Source organism: Uncinocarpus reesii, genomic scaffold (assembly GCF_000003515.1).
Source record: "Uncinocarpus reesii 1704 scaffold_1 genomic scaffold, whole genome shotgun sequence".
In the NCBI taxonomy this organism is placed as follows: Eukaryota; Fungi; Ascomycota; class Eurotiomycetes; order Onygenales; family Onygenaceae; genus Uncinocarpus; species Uncinocarpus reesii.
In genome coordinates, this window is record NW_003052500.1 from 7,324,720 (window position 1) to 7,348,171 (window position 23,452).

Here is a 23,452-nt window from a genome sequence, read left to right on the forward strand (position 1 = left end):
TCACAGGTCGATGTAGATTCCCAAACAAATCAGTGTGCGGCATTCAACTTGTGTTTCTCATGCCTCATATAGAGTACTTGGCTGGTAGCCGGGTGACTAGAAAGGTGCCAATTTTTGTGAGCCTATAAGGTAAAACAGGGGGGTCTCCTCAAAAATAGGGCTGTAAGTGTAACCCACAAGAAGGCCAGATATAAATAGAATAGGAAATTTATCACCTTGAAGTACGGAGTACCAGATTGGTTCATGTGAATAGCAAGCGCTTGTGCATTTGAAACAACACACAACGGCAAAATGTCATCATGGTGATGCCGTGTTGAGCCTATTTGCTTGCATGTACTATACACGCGCCCACTTTCCTGGGAAGAAAATCTCGGGTTTGCTCCCTTGGGATCTCATCAACCAAGGCTTGAGGTATAATGACTGAAAACCTGTTCAACACATAGGAAGGACCGCGTATTCAGTTTCACAAAAACATTGCCTGCCGTGTCTCAGTCTTGTGATATTGCGCGGTTCGTGCCATTCCAAGGTCACCCATGATGCTCTGCGGTTGACGGTTCCCCTCGGCATAGATTGCACATTCACCATTTTCGAATTGTAAGGCTGGCGATCGATCTGCAGTGCTACCTGATTTATCATTTCGAGAATCTGGACAGTCTGGACGGCATCAAGAGATGCGATCATGTGGCTCCGACGCTTCGACCTTAATCAATTGGCGCCGTCTCATTGGCTGCGAGCATCCGCTTCGTCCCGATACGGCTAGGCTCGAGGGCTCAAGCTTAGGGTGAGTGACGGATTACATAATGAGGCCTGCATGAAAAATCCAGGGAAGCCCGAGCATCCCAGTCATCGCTGGAAGCTTTGGCCTGCGCAACGAAGCTCCCTAGCCGTTGCGACAGTCGGTAAATATAAAAGCCCTTCTCAGTCTCGGGGCATGAGGATGCGAACAGGTGTTTGAAGCCATCTCACCTCCACAATGGCTGGCGTGACCACGGAAAACGGTGTTTCGAGGCCCAGTACCCCTCCAATGAGCAATTTGGCACTGACCGAATATACCGCCAACCCTTCCCCTCCTTCCGAAAGGTCTGGTCGCCGACCCGACTGGGATGTTCCTGAGAGTTTCCTCCTGCCCAATGGCCATCCAGATGTAGCGCTCCCTGCATCCTTGTTTTGTTTGAGCATCCTCTTTGCTGACGGGATATAGTACCTACGGCTCATTCTGACCTCCCGAGTCTATGAAGTTATCAAAGAGACCCCGCTCACCCACGCCGTTAATATCAGCAATCGGTTAGAATGCAGGGTACTATTAAAACGAGAGGATCTTTTGCCAGTCTTCAGTTTCAAGCTGCGCGGAGCGTATAACAAGATGGCGCATCTAAGCGACCAGAGACGGTGGAAGGGCGTCATTGCATGTTCGGCAGGTAGAAGTTCACTGAGTAATTTTCTCTTTTTGATATATCTGCTAACATTTCTCAGGAAACCATGCACAGGGCGTTGCTTATTCTGCGAGAAAGCTGAAAGTTCCTGCAACCATTGTGATGCCCTCTTGTACTCCTGCTATAAAACATAAGAATGTCTCGAGGTTAGGAGGAAACGTGGTGCTCCATGGGCCGGATTTCGATGCAGCGAAAGAGGAGGCGCACAAATTAGCGAAAATACACGGCCTCACGAATATCCCTCCCTTTGACGATCCATATGTGATTGCTGGACAAGGTACCTGCGGGATGGAACTGCTCCGTCAGGCGAACCTGCAAAATTTAGAAGCTGTATTCTGCTGCGTTGGCGGAGGTGGTCTTATTGCAGGCATCGGAGTTTATATCAAGCGCATTGCGCCACACGTCAAAGTCATTGGTGTTGAGACGCGCGACGCCAACGCCATGGCACAATCATTGGAGAAAGGTGAACGGGTCACATTGAAAGATGTTGGTTTATTTGCCGATGGTGCAGCAGTGAAAATTGTTGGCGAAGAAACTTTCCGTCTCTGTCGGGACGTTGTGGACGAGGTCATTCAAGTTACCACAGATGAAACATGCGCTGCAATCAAGGATATATTTGAAGATACAAGGTCGGTGGTGGAACCCGCAGGTGCACTTGCTCTTGCTGGAGTTAAGAAATATGTTGCCAAATACCCGTCATCGGACCCCAACCGCGAGCTGATTGCTGTCGCGTCCGGTGCAAACATGAATTTTGATAGATTGCGATTTGTAGCTGAACGGGCTGCACTAGGAGAGAAGAAAGAGGCTCTCCTAAGCGTCACTATTCCCGAAAAGCCTGGTTCGTTCGCAAGATTGGTCGAAGTCATTATGCCGCATGACATCACGGAATTCAGCTATCGGTATTCTGCACCAGACTCCGCAGCTGTCTTCATGGGAATATCACTCTCTGCCTCAACCGGAGTTGTGGACCTGGCGGACTTGAAGGTACAGATCGAAAAGGCTGGAATGGTAGTATCCGACATGAGCGACGACGAACTGGCAAAAACGCACATTCGGTATCTCGTCGGTGGCCGGAGTAATGTCCCTGACGAACGGATTTTCATGTTTGAATTTCCAGAGCGGCCTGGAGCGTTGGCTCGATTCCTAACAACGCTTCGCCCGCATCAAAACATCACCTTGTTTCACTATCGTAATTATGGCGGGGACGTTGCAAACATTCTTGCGGCGATCCAATGCCCACCAAATGAAAATCAAGAGGTCGAAGCATTCCTTCGAGACCTTGGTTACCCGTTCAAAGAGTGCACAGGGTCGCCGGTTTACCAAAAGTTTCTAAGGCACTATTAGCTTAACCGTTATAATACTTAACTCTCCGCAAGGAGGACGGCACTATGTGCCGGGTGTGGTTTGATTGAGTCTCAGCATAATATTACCGGTCTGGCGTTATGCGATTGTGCATTCTTCTGGGTATTTCAAAATCCATAGGGCTATTCGATGATTATTTCTAGCTCTGGGGATCCTTCTGTGATTCTTTCTGTTTCTTTGGGACACCTCGCTTGTTGGTTTAACAGGCGTGTGTGAGAGTATGGGTGCAAGGCACTAGAGCTATTGTGAAAATAAATATTCTAGACTATTTTTGCCTGCATCAAACAATGAGGATCAATCGTTGTATGTATGGAGTCCTCTATATAGAGGTGAGGTCAAAGCGAGACGTTTTGAAGGGATGCGATTAATACAAGATGGACGAAAGGGGGTTTGTCCGGAATCTCGGCGAAACTAATATCCGAGTCCATTTCATGCGAAAATCGAAATCCAGTATGGAGAGGTACGGAGGAGTTGATGACATCGAGCTATCCGACCAAATCAAGCAATCCCTGCGTTGCCTGCTGTATTCGCGGGTTAATTTCTTTCGCCCTGCCGTTATCGACCTGACTGGTGTCCTTGCTGCTTATAACCCCATTGCGCCCCAGAAGCCATGATACGATCCCTTCTCACCACCAACCCGGCTCTCTCGCTCCGCCAACTGCCCTCCTTCTTGTCTAACAAGATATGCCGCTCAACCTGGTCACGTTCGCTGTGGCAATTAAGCCAATCGACGAATAAACGCTTGAATGTGCTTCAGAAGCTGGCTGTTGGCGCAAATGGCTCAGGATTCGTATCTGGTAGCGGAGGTGCTTTCTCGCAAGTACGGGGAATGAAGACTCGCTCGTCGGTGAAGAGACTTTGTGATGGGTGCAAGGTTCGTGGACATAATCTTTCTTGCTTTGCGGTGCGGGAATAAGCCTGGGTTTTATGTGAATGAGAAACCCGTCGGTTGTTTCATCCAGGTCGTTCACTTTGATTTTATGATGAAAAGCAAAAAAGACTAATTCGACAATCTGGATTTTTTAGCCCGTGAGAAGAAAGAATCGCGTTTTCATTATTTGGTAGAAACCCTTATCACCTACTCCGAAATCCGAGTCTAATACCTTTCCGCAGTTCGAAGAACCCGAAGCACAAACAACGACAAGGGAAATGAATGGGCCCCGTTTCTACTGTATTATATCTCCGCCAAGTCGGTTCATTTGAGTGGCCGAGACCATCGATATCGGCTTTGAGCATGACCATAAATACTGGCATTGGCGCTGAAAGGACTTCTACTTTTCACTCGCATACTCTGGGGATTCTGGCGCTTGGTACACAGTTCCTTCTTGGAAATACGAAATATGTATTATATGTTTGTGTGATTTCGCGGGCGGCTTCGGCTTCTTATGGTTTCTATGCTGTAGCTCTTGATGCCGTGAACTTTCTGGATGGAAATTCTCGCCGTTCGCCGGAGCACGCAGCAGACGCGGGGCCTGCGGCGAAACCCAACCATCAGCCTCGCGTAGCAATTGCTTTCACCCTCTCAGTAGCACAACCTCGTGTTCATCCCATTGAGACAGTGATAGAGCCTGGTGTTGGACTTTGTCGTTCCTGCAGATCCTCAATCCCACGTGACCTTGTATAAAGTTTGACCTCCCGAGCCTTGGCAAAGTCTAAAAAAATAAATTATTAGCAGTCGTTCTCAACGCGCGCTGCGGAGGAAGCGGACGAGCACTGTTGCAGCCCTTCGACTCTGTGTAGGCCAAAGGGACAAATCCATTCAAGATGAGAGCTCATACATTGATGCGGGCGCAAGTCCGCTCTCTCGCGGGTACTCCAAAACCGGCAATGCGACCACTTCACAATTCGCTCTGTGCTCGACGATGCCTCTCAACGGCTCCTTTTCGGTCTCTGCCTACAGCTTCACACCGGCTCCCGTTGAGCAGAAAGTGGGAATTGAAGCGCAATTATGCTTCTGCAGCAGCTGCAGCAATGTGAGTATTATTCGGTTGCACTGGAAAGTCTCTACTCAGCTACTGATCGCATTCGTCCTTAAGGCTTGAGCAAGCTGCCGCGGAGCCAGAAGGGCTTTCGCTGGATTCCATCATTGAGAATATGGACCCGGTAGAGGCCGCAAGGATATCGAAGGTCCGAAATATTGGTATCGCGGTGCGTGGGCAAATCACCTATCCGTTCAAGACATAGCTGAGCTAATATATCATTTCATAGGCCCATATCGACAGCGGTAAAACTACATCGACGGAACGTGTCCTTTTCTACACCGGACGTATTCAGGCTATTCACGAAGTTCGTGGCCGCGATTCGGTTGGAGCGAAGATGGACTCCATGGATCTTGAACGTGAGAAAGGAATTACTATCCAATCCGCAGCCACCTTCTGTGATTGGGTTAAGAAGGAAAATGGAAAAGAGGAGAAATACCATATCAACTTGATTGACACACCTGGCCATATTGACTTTACGATCGAGGTCGAGAGAGCGCTCCGTGTTTTGGACGGTGCGGTTATGATCTTGTGTGCCGTTTCCGGCGTCCAGTCCCAAACCATTACCGTCGACCGACAGATGCGGCGATACAACGTCCCCCGTATCTCTTTCGTGAATAAGATGGACAGAATGGGCTCCAATCCTTTTAAGGCCGTTGATCAGATAAATCAGAAGCTGAGGATACCTGCCGCCGCAGTTCAGGTTCCGATTGGATATGAAGATGAATTCAAGGGTGTTGTTGACATCATTCGAATGAAAGCTATTTATAACGAAGGACCCAAAGGTGAAATTATCGTTGAAAAGGATGAAATCCCCCCCGACGTCCGTTCAGTAGCGGAAGAGCGAAGAAGGATGCTTATCGAGACCCTTGCCGATGTTGACGACGAAATTGCCGAGATGTTCTTGGAGGAAAAAGAGCCGACAGTTGAACAGATTAAGGCTGCGATACGACGGGCCACAATTGCTCTAAAATTCACGCCAGTCTTTATGGGCTCCGCTTTAGCAGACACGGCCGTCCAACCGATGCTTGACGGTATTTGCGACTATCTCCCAAATCCCGCTGAGGTTCAGAACCTGGCACTTGACCAGAAACGCAATGAGGCTTCCGTCAAGCTTGTTCCATATAACTCTCTACCATTCGTTGGTTTGGCTTTTAAACTTGAAGAAAGCAACTTTGGCCAGCTTACGTATATCCGTGTTTATCAGGGCACTCTTCGAAAAGGAGCCAATGTGTTCAATGCTAAAAATAACAAGAAGATCAAGGTACCGCGCATTGTCCGTATGCACTCCAACGAGATGGAAGAAGTTTCTGAGATCGGTGCCGGCGAGATTTGCGCCGTGTTCGGGGTTGACTGTTCTTCCGGAGACACCTTCACCGACGGACAATTGAACTACTCCATGACCTCTATGTTCGTTCCTGAACCTGTTATTTCGCTCTCCATAAAACCCAAAAACTCCAAGGAACTTCCCAACTTCTCCAAAGCCATTAATCGGTTCCAACGTGAAGATCCAACTTTCAGGGTCCATTTTGATCCCGAGAGTGAGGAGACAATCATTTCTGGAATGGGTGAATTACATCTGGACATCTACGTCGAGCGCATGCGCCGTGAATACCGAGTCGACTGCGAAACTGGAAAACCTCAGGTCGCATACCGTGAAAGTATTGGAAAGCATGTTGAATTTGACCACTTGCTCAAGAAGCAATCCGGTGGACCTGGTGATTATGCGCGCGTTGCCGGCTGGATGGAGCCAACTGGTAGCTTGGAGAAGAATAAGTTTGAGGAGCAAATTACTGGAGGCAGTATCTCAGAAAAATTCTTGTTTGCTTGCGAGAAAGGTTTCAACATGGCTTGCGAGAAAGGCCCATTAATTGGCCACAAGGTCCTCGGTACACGTATGGTTATCAATGACGGTGCTACCCATATGACCGATTCGTCTGAAATGTCGTTCAAGAATGCCACACAACAAGCGTTCAAGAAAGCATTTATGGAAGCTCAGCCACATATTCTTGAGCCTCTCATGAAGACAGTTATTACTGCTCCATCAGAATTCCAGGGTGACGTTATCGCCTTGTTGAACAAGCGCAATGCTATTATTAATGATACAGAGACCGGTGTCGACGAATTTACTGTCTATGCGGACTGCAGTCTGAACGGCATGTTCGGGTTTAGTACGAACCTGCGCGCCGCTACCCAAGGCAAGGGAGAGTACACCATGGAGTTCAGCCATTACGAAAAGGCGCCTGGACAGTTGCAGTAAGTTAACCCCGTTCCTGATAACAACTGGTGGTACGGGAGACTTAATACTTGAAATTTACAGGAAGGAGCTTGTCGCTGCGTATGAAAAAGCACAAGCTGCTAGACATAAAAAATAAGTGATATGTGCACTCCCTTTCTGCGAAAATGATTCCCAAGGTTATGCATATTTACGGCGTTTCCATGGAATCTGTTCAACCTAGGGTTGGGCCAGTATATAACCCAAAGCTCATCGAGCTTCTCTGAATGCTTCGTGACATCCCCAGTCTACGACTTCAGTTTCACTGGTTATTCATTTTTATGATATCCTGCTGTACATCTAATCTTTACCTTCCACCTGATGTAGTTTACCTTGTCGTGTTTTTCTTTCGGCTAAAGGGGCGGGGATCCAGGCGAACCACCTATGGATTGTTCTCTTTCTTATATGTCCCGCAATTCCGCTACACATTTTACTTTAGATCTTTATGTTTTCCGATGAATTAGGATAGATTTTTAGGTCCTGGCGTCATCTTAAGTTTGAATTGCATGTGGAGCGTTTGTGTTTCTCCTCTGTTTTTTTAATAGTCGGACGGGACAACGATCCGTGGAAAAGGATTTTGGTTAGATTTATTGGGTTTATTATAGGCTCTCCGCTCCAAATAGATATGGATATTGCTTTTATGGTTCGAACGCAATACGACTGGGGTCTATACGCAGTTTGTTAAATACGGTCTATAGATTGTTTACTCTAACAGTTTCGCTGATTGGCGATATCTGTCTACAAGGCCTCAGAATAACACCGCGTTTCAGTTTCCATCAAACAATCTCATCATTGCAAGGGCTGCCGGGCTAAGGCTGGCTATTTTCGTTATGCCCTGTAAAGAGATATGTAAGTAACTCAAATGGTAGGATGGTTCGTACCAACAGTGATAAACGAGAACTCGCAAACGTACCTCCATATCGTATTTTTTCCCATCTCACTGTTTTCAATCCAGATCCCACCCTTCGTTCCCAAACCTTGACTTCAGTGGCATTCTCATGAGGAGCTGATTCCTCGACGAAAGTCCCTAGCAGGGAGGCTTGCTCTCCTCCAACAGCTGCTTCCCATGTCCTCTTGCCTTCGCGCCAGGGAATATCAGGGTCATTTGCAGCGTGCAAAATTGTGAGACGGAAGTCCTTATTGTTGTACTTCTCATCAGAGTCAGATTTGGACAATATTCCGGTTAGCCTTGCGAGGCGTGACGCAGTATCCCAGTTGTCAATGACGTGCTCAAGAACATATTTCTGGTATTGGGGGTATCCCATCAATGGCGAGAGGATTGGCGGAAGTATTCCCATGATGCAGTAACTCTCCAGGAGTTTGGGAATGTTTGAAAATGGGGCGACGAGCATGAATCCAGCAAGTGACTTGACAGGAGAGACGTCGCTAAAAGCAAGCCGTTCCGCAAGTCCGGCGGCGACGGCTGTTCCAAGGCTCTCACCTGCGACTGCAATCCGGGATGAAGGGATTGAAAGAGGGGGTGAGGTAAGGTAATTTATGACGGTTAATGCATCCGTGATCAAGCCCTCTTCGGTAGGCGTACCGGTAGAGATTCCGAATCCCCTATAATCGAACGCTATCACGTGGACGGGTTGAGATGGTGTTGACATTGATAGGAAGTTGCGGTAGATGCCCGGACGATAGCCTGAACCAAGGTTCGCGGCGTTTCCATGAACTATGATTATTATTATCAGTGTCGACCGCTTCACATTTGGCAATGGAAAGTGAGACATACGGTTCACAATAACTCGAGCGTTCGGATTTTCAAGGAGCAGTTTGAAAGCAACGGTCTTGGTTACATCGTCCGCTACGCCATGGCTGTGATGGGCAAGGAGCTCACTCTCATGCTCTTTATAAAGATGGAGCGGCAGCACATGCCATGCATACAGAGTGGCATTATCGGGCGTTTTCAGATTAAAGGGCTGCACTTGAGATTCTATTGATTCGGGTTAGGACTCCCAGACGTTTCGCTATCTAAACCAAGGACCACAAAGTACTCAAGAAGCCAAAATTCTCGACATCATTGATATCATAGAATCTCGATGGATTTATCCCATGTGAGTACAACACACTGGCGCGATAATCAGTAATTAACGTCTAGCGAGGGTGAAGGGAGGACGAGGTAGATTCACCCCCGTTGGACGGCAGGATATGTCAGCGCAAAGATCGCAGAGACATATATGAGACCGCAGAACGCAAGAAACCAGTAGGCCTTCTTGAAAATTGGCGCGAGCTGCACCATGGCCACGATCTGGGAGAACTTGTCGAGTTTGTCGTGAGAGCTGAAGTAGTTCTCCTTTTGATGCGTCGCGAGATTTTATATCCTCGGGATGATGTAATCAGGGCTAGCATTCCTTAGCTTGAAGTCTATGGCTAGCTTAAACTCTATTGCCGCTATCCGCCACGTGATATCACAATTTCCATTCTCGGTCGCGTCAACTTTGGCCGACGAACAGGAGAGTGGTGCACGACAACAGCCGTTCTCACGCCTCGGAAGCACCGCAATCTCGGTATGCAAGAATATGGCAGAAACACGAAGGCTCCGAGCCGCCACAGCTATGAGATCACGCAAATCAGAGTCCTCCGCCCGCCCGCCGCAACGCCAGGTTCCGGCGAAGAGGAAGGCCTCAACGCCTGCACAGATTCCCCAGCTCCTCGGGCCTGTTGAAGAATCTCTACCAACAAAGATCAAGGTAGGAGAACCGCTACCAACCCTAGGCAAAGCTCAATCAACGACCCTTTATACACAAGATTACCAATCCTACAGCGAGAGGTGAGATTCTGGCTGCGATGAATTTGGATGGTCAGCCACTGTATTCTAACCGAGTTACTACTTTCCTTAGCTCCGTGGCCGCAGCTGCCCTCCATCGTTCACAGACAAAATGGCTCCAAGATTGTATTTTCGAGAAATACTGGACCAAGCCCTCTAGGAAGAAGGGCCAGCCGCAGCCCACGACTCCGAACCCCCCCAAAGAATCGATGACCAAGCTAGGACCGTGTACAATCGTGATCGAACCTCACCATTTTGAAGTCATGCTTTACGCTGTGCGCAATCTGCAGCCGCAGCAACGATATGTCGCTCCTCCAATCCAAAAGCCTTTGATTCACGTTCAATATACGGCGCCAAACAGCCCAAGCACTTTTCACCAATACCAGCCGCCTCCGCCACCACCCTTTCCTCGTTCATCCCCTCAAATCCCTCCGAGCCCTCAAATTCCCCCTTCGCATACCCCGCAAACTTCTCAACCTCCTGGCCCCCCTCCAAACCAACCTCTTGCCAGCGAACAGGCGGGGCAGATTAACCCTCCAGGCCCTCCCCCTGGCCCTCCGTCGCGGCCTCCTTCGCGCCAACATGTCTCGTCTATCGAACCAAAACCAAAACCAAGCCCTACCCCTCCTCCCAAAAAGTCTCTAGATCCGTCTCCGCCGCCGCCGAAAGGTAGCACAGATCCTGTCATACAAATGTTGGCCACAAGAGCTGCTGTGAATCCCCAATTAAAAGCGCTCATGCGCGTCGTGGCATCGAGTGAAGCAACTGAAGAGCAGTTGCGGACGTTTCAGGCGCATATCGATGAGCTTAATGCGATAATTGCGAGCCGAAATAAACAGGACTCTCGAGTCAATTCCCCAAAAAGCAACCTAGCCTACATTCCGCAACATTCTAACATGTCCCCTGCACCTAATGTTCAAACACCTGGCCCTCAGCAAGCCGCTAGGCCTACCGCTAAACCGCTTGCCTATCAACCCCAACCCAAGCCCCATCCTGTGCCCCCAGGCCAGTATTCCATCCCGCCCCAAGCGCAGCCACCTCGCTCTGCAACCTCCACTCCACCCATCCGGTCCAAATTTCCGCAACAGCCACCACATAGCTCTTATATTCATCAGCAAAGGATACCACCCCCGCTTCAACCAGCAAGACAAGATATCAAGGCTATAGTTTTCGAATTCATTACTCCTGCGGGTTCCGGGCTTACAACCTCGGGGGACAGATATCTTCTCCCTGAAAATATGATTATTGACTATATTCCCCCGGGAATGCAAGTTATAGCTTCGTTCCTTGTCGTCAAGAAGGTTGGCCCTTCTGGAACACCTCTAGATGCGGCTCCCCCTGGGACTAGCAAGCCGAAGACGAAGAAGCCCAAAGCCTCTGCAATCCCCGCTCCCCCCACCCCAGTCGTAGATTCTCCTAGAGGCACGCCTCAACCATCGACCTCTCAGCAAACAGTACAGTCATCACAGGGGGGCGAGCAACCTGCCGCCACCCCAGGTCCTTCCGGAACGAAAGACGATGCCTCTTCAAAGGAACCACCATATAAAGAATACTATCAACCAATTACAATGCGGTTATTTGCGGGCAATTCGCGTGTCCTCGAGCCTCTAGCGCGGGTGGTCAAGCCGCTCGTCGAAGTCCAACAATACATGAACAATGTGATGGACCGAATCGAACGCGCTCCCATTCGATATCTCGCCATGCGATTGCCGCGCGAAAAGGCCACTAAAAATGGGGCGGACGACGACAAAGTTGCTGAAGTAAGTGGAGGTGCTAGTACTCCCAAGCATGGCAATGCCGGGAACGGCAGCAGGAGTAGAGCCAGGAGCGAGATTGGAGATTCTGAAAGTACTCCGGCTCCGGACGAGGTCGAAGAAGAGTTGAAGGACTTTTATGATGCTCCCTCTGGGCTTGTTCCCCTGAGATGCTAAGTTTCTTTGCCAGGTATCGCCAGATACAGCTTCAAAGAAGCAAGTGATTTCGACTGCTTGTTTATGACATAATGAGTGGAGCGTTTTTAAGCAATATGTTATCCCGCTTGATTGATTAGTTAGGATGGCCCACGAAAGTGCGGCAGAAAACGAGCTCTTCAGATAATAAAAATGGCGGCTATACAGACCACAGATAATCTGAGAATAATAGGCTGCATTCATGATTCATTACACACATTTTCTCCTCAACGCCTTCGCGGGCTGTACTGCGAATCGCCAATAATTCCAGCCATTTCCAACAACGCCCGTCCAGTCTGCGCCTCACTATCACCCCCGCCAACGTTCAAATGGATCGTCTTCCTTCTTTCAGCTTCCCGAGCCTCAAAATCCCACATCGCTTTCTGCATCGAAATAGCATCCTTTGGGGAATTGGGATCGAGATTCGCATCCAGTTCCGCTGGCGTGGGCACCACGCCCCATACCTCGATGGAATGTATGGATATAGACATCGTGGAGGATGTTGCTGATGCTGAGAGTGAGAGTGATGACGAGGGCGAAAGACCTGGAGGGAGGAATACTCCGTCCCCGTGGAGTCCGTCAGAGACGTAAAATGTGGCGTTCTCAAGGGCCGGATCGATGATCAGACTACCTCCACCGCTGGGTCGGGGTTGAAGTTCATTGTTTAGTGATGTGCGTGAAGAAGGGGGAATCATACATCCGACGGCGATACCAGAATTCGTGGAGAATGAAACGACGGGCATGTTGGATTTGAGGGACTTGAAAGCCGGCGCTGCTTGGAGGACGGTGTGGGTTGGTAGGAGCTGGAAAAGACAAGGGAATCTGGAAGTATCCAGAAAGTCTGACATCGGGGTGGAAAGAGGGCTTGTAGATCGTTTCCAAGGCTCTGGCAGGTATGCTCCGGCCAAAACAGTCTCTTGTTTCGAGGAAGACGAGCCGGTTACACCCTTCAATAAAAGAAGACTAGGGGCATGCCAGGTCAAAACATGATGCGAAAACGCCGTGAGAGATTCGCCATGGAAATCCGAAGAGAAAACGGGGTGCAAACGGGTTTGATTGCGGAAAAGATTGGGGATTGGATATGAAGTGGAAAGAAAGAATGAGAGGTGGGATAGGATCGCAGAGTTAAGTATGTTCGTCTCAAAGTGGCCTGGGAGGAAGACGCACTCCAAATGAGGCGAAGGAGGCGGGGATGGTGAGTTCGATTCCTCATGGCTCTGATGTGAGTCCTTCCGCTTCGATAGATCTAGATTTTTGCTGAATAGGAAATGCTCGAAAAGCGGCGTTAGTGGATCAAAGAGGAATGGAAGAGATGTCGTGATAACCCTAGAAAAGTCCGATAAGTAATGGCCATCGCCGTTGGCTTCATCTCCAAGGCTGCATGATGCTATCCAACTGGGCTGAACTGCGTCGATTGACTCTGCATCTGTTTGAATCATCTGACGTCGTCCCATGGGATGCAGCGGTGCGATAACGAGCAGCAGGGCTAGCAGTCTCCGAAACGTGCTAACGGAAATGCGTGCCTTGTACACGCTTCGATCAAGGCGCTGATCATGCTTGAATACTTCAATTGCGTCCAAGGATTCCAAAGCAGCCAGGGCTAAATCATCATCGTCGTCTTCCTCCTCTCCATCATTAGCAGGTGCATCAATACTGAATCCCGTAATATTAGAAGAGGCCCCGTCTGTACTATAGGCCTCATCACTGCTCATCTTAGTATCGACTTGAGATGTTTCTCGCTGTTTTTCTGTCTGCGTACGACCAACATCGGCCAAACTCCCAAACAGCAGCTTCATTCGATCCTTTCGACCTCTCTTTAGAACTCGTCCATACCTCTCAGTTAAAAGCACGATGACCTTCACGATAGCATCATAAGTAAGGACGCTGGGTGCGAGCGTGTTATGGAACGGGAATGCTCCCAGGTAAGACACCATGCGAAATAAAACGGGGCCAGCGTCAAGTGTGGCATCAGTCTGCGGACTGGCTTTCTCTCCTGCTCCATCTGGTATTCCCAAAAAGCGTGACAGGATCTCTTCGTTCCAATATCGAAGGCCATGCTCGTCCAAAGCCTGTGAGTTGAAGTTGTCTTCTAAATGGGTGAGTTCGAGGGGCGTAAAGCATTTCGAAGCAAACCGCTGAGCCAGCAAGTGGCTCATCTCCTCTAAATTGCAGTGAAGCACATTTCCTCATAGTTAATGGCATGTCCTGATTATCTGCGCAGCACATGAAGAAAACTAGCAGGTAGACAAGATGGCTGTGATCCGAACTCTTCAACGTACCGGGAGACGATCTACCCTCTGTGGTCGTGGTTGATTGACCAGCACCCATTTTGTCAGTTTAACTGGAAACGCGAGAGCATTCAATTCTCTGAGCTGGTCTCGGCATGCACAGGTAGTTAACCACTAGATATCACGCCAGAAAGTGTTGCTGGCCGTAGAGGCTGACAGATGGCATCCGAACCTGAAATGATCTTTGCTGCAAAGGATCTTGTTGAGTGTTGACTGAACAAAGACCGCCTTTCTGACACTGAAGGAGTTTAACTATGGAATTGGGCCTTCGAGTCTAGACCTCGCGCCACCTTGCTGTCGGTTGCACTGGATGTTGTCTTGGAGCCCCAGGATGTCCCGTGACATCATAGTCCGGGGTCAAAAGTCTAGCCAACAGCGTCATGGATTTGAGGCAGGATCTGCTTTAATGCTTGGGATTTGCAGGGCAGCTACCCAGTCAAAACTTCAATATGCTCGCTACCAATACAAGCTGAAGCTAGTACAAAGGCCATGGACTGTGGGGGATACAATTTAAGCTACGTAAGAATAGGATAGTGTATGAATCATGTCAAAAAAACCCAGCAATCTGGATGCTCGTAGAAACGCCCCCGTGGAAGTGGTTGGAAGAGGGAGTTCAGACGAGGACAATTCCCACGCCTCCTCTCTTTTTCTCGTCGGGAAAGTTCTTTTCGTTCACACCACCAGCAACAGTGGCCGTGCGATAGTTGAAGAGGTAATAGTGAAGTTGACCGTCTCCCGGACCGAACTTGAGCTGTTCAAGGAATAACGGGTTATCGTGCAAGGTCAGGGCGTTGAATACGTCAAAATGTTCCTAAAGGTTGTTAGTGGCCATGCGCCCCAAAGCGACGATTTGTGACATTACCTTCTTTGCAAGAATCAAGGCATCGTTGACGAGCCCTGTCAGTCTTTCTCGTAAGCCCCTTTCCTTTTCCGCAAAAGCCGTCTCTGTAGCGTAATAGTACATATATGCAGCTCTGATCGAGTTATGTTTCTCGCTGTGAATAACTGTAGACTCAAGGGAATAAAAAGAAACAAAGTCGGTGATTTTATGCGTTTCGTCCTCTTCGACCACATAAGCAAAGACGACCTGCTCTGTCCCAGGTTTCTCTTTGTGGATGAATAGATGCTCGATTTCCCGTCGGCTGAATGATTGTGCAAGGTCAAAGCGTTTCATATATCGGTTAAGGAGATCATGGACGGCATCGATATCTTTGCTCTGCATTGGTCGTAGACCCGGCGTGGCTGTTTTACTTGGAAGGTGATTCCTTGTAATCTGTCTGGCTTTTGTCGACCCTGCAGGAAGAGCGGAGAAACCGACCTCAAACAGTTTCAGCCAGTCAAGCGCACGGTGATAGTACCGACAGGAACCAACTGGCGTTGGCAGAATAATCCCAGCAGTATAAATAGCTTGGAATATGCCGTCGAGGTTACATCGCCGAGTGATTTCCTTGATTAAAATGGGTGTTAACCGTTTCGAGCGCAATTTCTTGTGTATGCATAAGAAGTTGATTTCCGTGACCTTGATCGGTTGCCCGCGCACGACGATCTCCGCAGGTACACCGCAAATAGTGGCAACCAGCTTGCCAGATTTGGAAGCTCGAACACCGACATGCCATTCCTTTTTCCATCCAGGTGCTTTTAGGGCCCTTTGACGTACGTTAACAGGACCAAACACAGAACCGGGATTGGGTCATTTGCACTCACCAATTCAAGAAATCCGGCGAGTAATTGAAACGGAACATTGCGCTTCCATCTTCGACATAATGGTCTGATAGCAGCTCATAAAACTCTTTCAGCTCCTTTTCGTTGTTGAGATCCAATGTGACCCATTCAAACCCTTCGACTAGCGGGTCTGGGTTCTTCGGTACATCCTCCACGTTGACTTCCTTAATCGGTCCATCTGCGGCGGAGCTCTTCTCGTCAAAGCGAGGCACAGGCTGCGTCTGCCAGAACTTGAATGAAGCCATATCCTTTTGATTCTTTTGATTCAATGAGAGGCCCGTGAGCAATTCCGATATATCCATCTTTCGCAGCATTTCCGCAGCTTTCGCTTTGTCCAAGCCTGCCAGCTCGTTCTTTAGCGCAGGATTCATTTCCAATAGAGTCTCCGCCATGCTGTCTGTCAATTTCGCTCCAGCGGGCGTTTTCGTTGGCTCTTCGCCCTTGGCCTTGCGCTTTCCCTTCTTCTTGTCGCTGGAGTCATCGTGCGCAGGCGGAGACTCATCGCGACGGGGATCACTAGGAGCGGTATCCTCCATTGTCTGACTCTGAATGCCTTATAGGTGCAGATCAAAGTGATTGAACTCTGCGACTTGTTGAACCGGCGATAGATAACGTAGGCAATGCGCAGTCTGTTTAAAGAAACGGGGACAAATGGGGCTAAATAATCAGTTAGTTTCCCTCAGATCTAAAGTCAAGCGCGTCCATCGTACCGGGTCCTTACTGCTTGTGTCTATTGATCAAACAGCGATGCGAATGTTGGCTCATCAACCCCTCCAGTTGCGACAAAAGCCACCTACGACAGAACGTCAACTATCCAACAATACGTGTAATCGCTCTATCTGAGAATGTATGTATATGTAACGGTATTACCGTATAATAATAGGAGCTAGATTAGGTAATCACATTCATCGACTCCAGATGGATATATTAATAGGAGTGCTCCATGGATAGATTTGAATGATGATGCCCTGTTTGCAGGTGTTGAGGCCTAGCAATACGCTCCTACTTTCTTGCCAACTGCCACTGGTGCAAAAATGATAGTTTCTCCCCAAGCGGCTTTGCAATCCTGGTTAAAATCGGGCTGGCATTCTCCACCGGTATTTCATCGTTCCGAGTATATTAGAATGGTTGGGCCCCTCCTTGGGAAGAACAAGATACGGCCTTATTGCTGTGTGGTTTTGGTCTCCAATACCTCAATCAAGCCACCAACAAGATGCAAACTCCCCGTCACAAGAGCTGAGACTGTATCATCTTGGCGAGAGGCCAAACTCCGCACATACTGGACTGCCTCCTCAATTGTGCCTTTCACTACAACAGTGGTGTTCGGTGACAGATTCCTCCATGTCTCTGCCAGAGTATTTTGTACACTCAATTTCTCAACATCAGTGGCGTTGGTATTAATGCTCACAAGATCTGGCTGATATCCCGCTTCTTTGTATGTGATGTTTGTGCAGAATACGGCGTGGGTAAATGAGCAGTTTCCCGCAGATAGTGTATCATGAAGCGCCTTTGCAAGTGCCGAGCTGTCACGGGATTGCTGGTTGAACACTAGGACTTGCGGCTTGTCATGTCCTCCCGCTGGAGAGCTGTGGGTATAGGGTTGTGAAGAGAACCACCTACCCGTGGCTTCAATGCTATCCAACGTATGACCTCCGTCAATGTGCCAAGTAATGTTTGTTTCTTTTCTAATCTCGCATCTGCCACCCAGGCGGGTATTTTCTAGACCTCGTATGATCGGTGCTGCCAGGGGCTCCTTGTCAGCGTAGGATGGAGCGCCCTCAGCTCCTCGAGCGCGTAGGAATGAAGTTGCCACAGCCACCGCAAGTTCTGCGTTTTTGTACTGAAAATCACCGGACAAGCCGAGTCGAATATTACCAGGCTTCAGGTCTGGATGGCCCGTCGCAACGTGTACGTCAACTCCTCTTTCTTTCCCTCTCTTCCTTATAACCTCTAGAGCGCTTTCTGGCTGGGGGGCAGTGTAGGCGATTGAACCCGGTTTCATAATTCCTGCCTTATGCCAAGCAATCTGTTCAATTGAATTCCCCAGAAGCTCAACATGGTCGATTCCCAAACTCGTGATGCCAGTAACAATGGGACTATCCAGAATATTCGTGCTATCATATTCCCCTCCAATTCCACATTCTATGATAGCTGCGTCCACGCCTTCTCTTAAATACGCATGCCATGCCATCAACGTGAGGTATCGGAAATAAATTGGTTTCGTCGCGGGGTCAGCCGGGTCCATGCCAGCCTTCCGAGCAGTGTCTTCCAGCCGATCCCATATTTCGAAGAAGTACCGAGCGAATTGCTCCTCGGATAGGGGGGTATTGTTGATCTGTATACGTTCACGCACGAATCGAAGATGCGGGGATGTATATAGGCCAACTTTGCTAACTTTGTAATTTGGCGAGAGATTCGAGTTTTGTGAGGTTTGCCGCCCGCTCGCGGGGGTGTACTGGGAGAGAATCGAAGAAATGAACGCGCATGTAGAGCCTTTGCCCTTGGTACCTGCGATATGGATCAAGTTCAATTTGTTGAAGTCCGACGGCTGTTCATGACGAATGATCAGACGTCAGCATTCGCAATCCCGGCGCGAAGACGAGTTCGTAGAAGACCTCAATCGCACACCTTGTATCCGATTTTCTCACACCATTCTACCATCTCATTCAATGCGGTCTCGTTCATCCGTCCGCCTGATTTTCGAATCTTTTGGACGATTGAGTAGTTTGATTGTAGCGAGTTGAGTGCCGTGATGGCATCCTGAGTTCAAACTGCTATCAGCCATGATAAGTTTATCGAATCAACAGTTCACGGGGAAGAGTTAGAGCAAACATTGTATGTGCGCCCCATTTTGGAGAAATTCCGAGCTGTGAGGTATGGCAAGTAGTCAAATCCGTTAAAGGCTCGAGGTTGACGCCTGTACATTGCCACAACGCTTGGAGACATTGGAAGATCGATTTATATTTCTGATGATTGTTCGGCCCGTTCTTCGGATGACCCAAAGCATAAATTCCGCATCAGAAATTGTCAATGGTAAATTGGTAATAGATGCTTTTCCGCGCGTCGGGCAAACCACGACAAGCCGACCAGTACTTTATATTTTGAAGCATGACAGGTATGCTGTTCCATAACAATAGAAGCGATGGCCGATTCACTAGCGGAGATCAGACACGAATCGTTAACTACAACAATGCTTTCAGACCCTCCGAAGAAGATTCTGTTTAACTATAGGTACACTCTTTAAAGAAATAGACAACGAAATGAAAAAGAAATATTACTTTATCAAGGCGTTATGCCAAAAATATATCAGGGAATTCATGGAAAGGCAAATTTAATAGAGCCGAGCCACGCAGCGAGCGGAAAATTATTCTATCCTCTTCTTGCCTTCCTCCATGTAGCCGAGCCGTACATTGCTGAACCCGCGCTGATGCCGAGTTGCAGGTACGAATCGTCCAATTACCTTATCTGAGTGCGCTCTTTGTAATGCGTCAAGGTAGCCCTCTGTGGCTGCTGCTGGAGTATTGAGTTTAGGCCAGTTTACCTGTCAAGGACCTTTGTTAGCCTATTTCTAGTTGGAACAGTTATAGATGGAGTAGCTCACATATAACATGCCATGGGAGTAGATGAAACGTAGACACCAGGCTCCGACGACCATCCAAAAAATAAGGAACAACCTTATTGGCCAGGCGGCCGAATCAGGAAGCCTGCGGCTCAGAGTAGCGACGAGGACCATGAAAATGCTGGCTGCAAGGATGTATGGAACGGCTTGGATGACAAGCGGCCGTCGATCCACGAATACCAATTTGCTGCTTGGAGAGAACGAAGGCAGGTAGGTGCCTAAGAAAAGGTCAAAAGCGTCCTGCCGAGGGCCATCGAAAAAGTTATTGCGGATGTATCTGGTCAACGAATTGTTGCCATCGAGAAGGATGCCGGCTTTGGTCCTCTCGCCGGTCCGGGTAAAGTCAGTTTTCAAGGCACCTGTTCCGGAATACGACTTTGAGACAACATCAGCATTGTCTGCCCAAACATTACGGAACATGAATTCGAATTCAGGATCGTCGCTTGCCGATTGCCCTGGTTGTAGAATACCAGCGTCGACTAGTTGGCGTGTGGCTATCCACCGGCCCAGCATGCTTTGCACAACATTAGTGCGGTCTAAACAATCCATACAGTTTGTCCGAACGACACTCGATTGTAGAAGTCGAATATCGAGCGGGCCTGAAGGTTCACCCAAGGGCTCAACGCCACTGAAATACTGCCCTCGCACTAGGCCATCTGTAAGATGGTTAAGCAAAAGCTCCGCCCGATGCCATTGAAGCCCCTTGGTCTCATTATGGAAATCAAAGTAGATGTAGTGAAGTTTATCCATTTGTTGCTTCTTGAGGGATGGGTCGACGATGTGAAATTCTTCAGAAGTCAATTGGTCGGCCTCAGTAGCCTCAGAGGATGAGGTGACCAGTGTGCGAACCATCTGTTCATATGCCTTTTTCACCTTTTCCTCTCTTCCCTTGTGATTTACCAAGTTCACAAGATAGTTTTCGCCGTAGATATTGATCTGTTCGGAAAAATGCTGGCGTGCAGCAGGAACTGCAGTTTCAACACTGCGAACTTGAAGGCGGGGAATGTAGAAGAGATTGTTGATTTCAGACCAGTAAACTGGCACACTACCCCTGGTTTGCACAAATGACATGACGTGCAAGTCTTTGTTGCCGGCACCCTTCAGCTTTCCATTCTGCATGCCGGTTCCCCCGGCAAACCCAGGCAGGCTTCCGGTTGAATCGTTAAGGATTATAATCTGTTCCGTTTCATTATAGTTCGAGACATGGCCCTGTTCATCAATCCCACGGGAGAAGTATCTGGTCCCGCCTCGATACCTCGACCGTCTGGTGATCAGAGCGAAGGTAAAGGGTGTTGACTTGACCTTTGTTGGTGTTATACGTAGCATTCCATACATGGCAGGTAATATGTAAGGATCCACATCAGAGAGCTGACCATATCGGATCCCCGTGCCATCAGACAGCCCGGACCTAAAATCTATGAGATCTGTTTGGATAAAACGATTCCAGAAGAAGCGATCATCGGCTCTTTTCCACAGTGGCGCAGATGGGTCGCTCTGGGATTGACGCTGAAAACTGTTGGTAATATCCAAGGAGTAGGAGAAGTATATGGGGCTGTTCTGTAGGAACTGCTTGAGTAAAGACAGGTATGTATCTTCATCAGGATCGTGCAACGGTCGTTCGCGGAGTGGTAGGAATTCGGTTGCGACCACATTGTATATCATATGACCTCTCAATCTTCCCATCGGACGTGCTTTCGTTATGATGATAATATACTTATCTGTGACAGTCAGCATAGTAGAACAAAAGCTTCGGCAAGAAAGTCCAGCATACCCAGTTTCAACTTGACGATCCCCAAGATTCCTGCGATGCTGGACACCCGTTTCGCGCCTTGTACGGATATATTATCGAGTCGCAGGTCGCCCGATGGCCTCTCAACAACGAGAGTTGGGGCCGACGTTGACGAAGCCGACCGGAACGCATAATGGCGAGGAGAGACAAGGAGATTTATATCGCGGTAGGGGAGCGCGGGCGCCATTGCGGTTGGCTTTGGGTTCCTCTCGGGGAAGCGAAGGTAGATAACGACGGAGAAGGGCAAGGGATTTAGATAGCCGTCATTATCAACAGTGAAGAGATATCAGTCCTTTGCGAATCACGACACACCCACTCGAAGACTGGACAGCTTTCTCGTTCAGAAGGCTGGTATGAGAGCAAATAAGCTAGTTAAGGGAACGGGTTAACTATCGGGAGCTAAGGTGCCTATGTGCACTGAGGCCCTGGTTTGCCCACGGACCAGCTGTTAGCGGGACATCTCAGGGCTCACAATCCCACCAGTGCCACCACCAGCCTGGCGTGTCGATACAGCTCACAGAGCCGTGGCAATTAGCATGCAACTAAACTGTGGCTGATGTGGAAGCAGCTCTTTTGGTTCGTCATCTTTCAGAACTTGCAACCGATGAATGACAACACGCATCACTTTGCCTGCTGATTCCAACTGAGCTCAGCACTGCTCCCTCAAGCAAAGAGACCTGCTCTGTTCACTCTTGTCTCGGCACGTCGACTGCACGATCTCACTTCTCCTGTCAACCCCGCATATCACCCGTTGCGATGGCCGCAAGAGCACCTGCTGGGGCCCGACCTGGAGCCCGATTCGCTCAGTTCAAACTTGTTCTTCTTGGTATGCCTCTTGCTATTTGCTGTCTTTGGATAGCTGCGAGCTGATAACAATACCATCTGTAGGAGAGTCTGCTGTCGGAAAGGTGCAGTTCAACCCCGGCTTCCCTGCATCCAGAGTGATCATACTGACTGCTCCCTCAGAGTTCTTTAGTCTTGCGCTTTGTAAAGGTGAGTGATGGTGCTTGTTTTTGGATACTCCACGCTGGTGATGCAAGGTTACCAAGTGCCGCGGTCTGTGCTGAATCGGTTGGCTAGGATCAATTTGACGATTATCGGGAATCCACCATCGGCGCTGCGTTTTTGACCCAAACTATCTCTCTTGACGAGAATACAACCGTAAAATTTGAGATATGGGATACTGCTGGTCAGGAAAGATACAAATCGTTGGCCCCGATGTATTATCGTAATGCAAACTGCGCAGTCGTCGTCTACGACATTACCCAAGCGGTATGATCTGTCTCCCCGGAAGACCTACAGTACTTTAAAAATACTAATCTCCTGCCGGCCTATATAGTCGTCACTCGACAAGGCGAAATCCTGGGTGAAGGAGCTTCAGCGACAAGCGAATGAAAACATCATCATTGCTTTGGCGGGAAACAAACTTGATCTTGTGACAGATAGTCCCGATAAGCGGGCAGTTCAAGCCGCCGATGCCGAAGCCTATGCACGCGAAGCTGGTCTGCTGTTCTTTGAAACCTCAGCCAAAACATCAACAAACGTCAGAGAGCTATTTACTGCCATCGCGAAAAAACTACCCCTAGATCAAGCTGGCCCACGGAATTTGAGATCAAGCGCTCGCCCAGGCGTGGATTTACGTCCTGAGTCGACCAATACCCAGGCTGGAGGATGCAACTGCTAAATTGGTCTCATATCGGCAACGTCTCTTGATCTCTCTGTTACTCCCGGTACACCCAGTTACTCTCAATATTTTTTCCAACAATGGCCATTCGGATTTCTCTGTCAAACTTCTCGGGAAGCTGCCAGGACTGCTTGGGAGTAGGGAAAATTGTCTCGACAGTAAATGCCGCATCGGTTCCTTCCTCTAGCTTTTCTTCCTCCGGCGCCGCAACCCCCTGGCTTCCCTAGATACCGCAGGCTCCTGATGCTATTTCAGTCGACGCGGCGCTCGAGAACTTTTAGCATTAGGTGCGTTTTTAGACATATGTCTGAATGGCGTCTTGCTCTTGCGTGTGTGATTTATGTTCGTTAGCTGCTCTGGTGTTATTTTGGGGACTTACTGGTCTAATGTGCTTCCTTTATTTTCTTACGAATGTGGCTGCCGATTCATCTTTGCTTTCCCAGTGGTTATTGTCATCAGATTTGGGCGCGGGATTGTAGTTTCTCGTTTTTTCTGCTGGCATCTTTTAATAGAACAGGCGTCCGTTGAGGCGGAAATCCTTTTGCCCCAAATTTCGTGTAATGACAATGATGATAATATTCA

General features: G+C 48.9%; 10 protein-coding genes across 10 annotated transcripts; 5 read left to right on the forward strand and 5 right to left on the reverse strand.

The window, feature by feature from the left end:
- Positions 1-973: 973 nt before the first annotated feature.
- On the forward strand, positions 974-2,777 carry UREG_02749 (threonine ammonia-lyase, biosynthetic; the record flags this gene model as incomplete). Its single annotated transcript, XM_002543187.1, has 3 exons — positions 974-1,144; positions 1,202-1,418; positions 1,474-2,777. The coding sequence occupies 3 exons, from the start codon at positions 974-976 to the stop codon at positions 2,775-2,777; spliced, it is 1,692 nt and encodes a 563-aa protein (XP_002543233.1).
- A 392-nt stretch (positions 2,778-3,169) lies between these two features.
- On the forward strand, positions 3,170-3,473 carry UREG_02750 (uncharacterized protein; the record flags this gene model as incomplete). The annotated part of the gene is made up of 2 exons (XM_002543188.1): positions 3,170-3,255; positions 3,401-3,473. 2 exons carry the CDS (start codon positions 3,170-3,172, stop codon positions 3,471-3,473), a joined length of 159 nt encoding a protein of 52 aa, XP_002543234.1.
- A 1,086-nt stretch (positions 3,474-4,559) lies between these two features.
- UREG_02751 (translation elongation factor G) lies at positions 4,560-7,034 on the forward strand (the record flags this gene model as incomplete). The annotated part of the gene is made up of 3 exons (XM_002543189.1): positions 4,560-4,768; positions 4,832-4,943; positions 5,004-7,034. 3 exons carry the CDS (start codon positions 4,560-4,562, stop codon positions 7,032-7,034), a joined length of 2,352 nt encoding a protein of 783 aa, XP_002543235.1.
- Positions 7,035-7,858: 824 nt separating this feature from the next.
- Positions 7,859-8,782, reverse strand: UREG_02752 (uncharacterized protein; the record flags this gene model as incomplete). The annotated part of the gene is made up of 2 exons (XM_002543190.1): positions 7,859-7,884; positions 7,963-8,782. The coding sequence occupies 2 exons, from the start codon at positions 8,780-8,782 to the stop codon at positions 7,859-7,861; spliced, it is 846 nt and encodes a 281-aa protein (XP_002543236.1).
- A 636-nt stretch (positions 8,783-9,418) lies between these two features.
- UREG_02753 (uncharacterized protein) lies at positions 9,419-11,750 on the forward strand (the record flags this gene model as incomplete). Its single annotated transcript, XM_002543191.1, has 2 exons — positions 9,419-9,822; positions 9,893-11,750. 2 exons carry the CDS (start codon positions 9,419-9,421, stop codon positions 11,748-11,750), a joined length of 2,262 nt encoding a protein of 753 aa, XP_002543237.1.
- Positions 11,751-11,995: 245 nt separating this feature from the next.
- Positions 11,996-14,096, reverse strand: UREG_02754 (uncharacterized protein; the record flags this gene model as incomplete). The annotated part of the gene is made up of 2 exons (XM_002543192.1): positions 11,996-13,929; positions 14,048-14,096. The coding sequence occupies 2 exons, from the start codon at positions 14,094-14,096 to the stop codon at positions 11,996-11,998; spliced, it is 1,983 nt and encodes a 660-aa protein (XP_002543238.1).
- Positions 14,097-14,669: 573 nt separating this feature from the next.
- On the reverse strand, positions 14,670-16,314 carry UREG_02755 (glycylpeptide N-tetradecanoyltransferase; the record flags this gene model as incomplete). Its single annotated transcript, XM_002543193.1, has 3 exons — positions 14,670-14,867; positions 14,919-15,702; positions 15,761-16,314. 3 exons carry the CDS (start codon positions 16,312-16,314, stop codon positions 14,670-14,672), a joined length of 1,536 nt encoding a protein of 511 aa, XP_002543239.1.
- Positions 16,315-16,940: 626 nt separating this feature from the next.
- UREG_02756 (uncharacterized protein) lies at positions 16,941-18,628 on the reverse strand (the record flags this gene model as incomplete). The annotated part of the gene is made up of 3 exons (XM_002543194.1): positions 16,941-18,326; positions 18,407-18,538; positions 18,611-18,628. The coding sequence occupies 3 exons, from the start codon at positions 18,626-18,628 to the stop codon at positions 16,941-16,943; spliced, it is 1,536 nt and encodes a 511-aa protein (XP_002543240.1).
- Positions 18,629-19,142: 514 nt separating this feature from the next.
- On the reverse strand, positions 19,143-21,373 carry UREG_02757 (uncharacterized protein; the record flags this gene model as incomplete). Its single annotated transcript, XM_002543195.1, has 3 exons — positions 19,143-19,319; positions 19,380-21,115; positions 21,169-21,373. 3 exons carry the CDS (start codon positions 21,371-21,373, stop codon positions 19,143-19,145), a joined length of 2,118 nt encoding a protein of 705 aa, XP_002543241.1.
- A 569-nt stretch (positions 21,374-21,942) lies between these two features.
- UREG_02758 (GTP-binding protein ypt5) lies at positions 21,943-22,870 on the forward strand (the record flags this gene model as incomplete). Its single annotated transcript, XM_002543196.1, has 5 exons — positions 21,943-22,012; positions 22,075-22,094; positions 22,153-22,179; positions 22,267-22,458; positions 22,526-22,870. The coding sequence occupies 5 exons, from the start codon at positions 21,943-21,945 to the stop codon at positions 22,868-22,870; spliced, it is 654 nt and encodes a 217-aa protein (XP_002543242.1).
- Between the last annotated feature and the right edge of the window lie 582 nt (positions 22,871-23,452).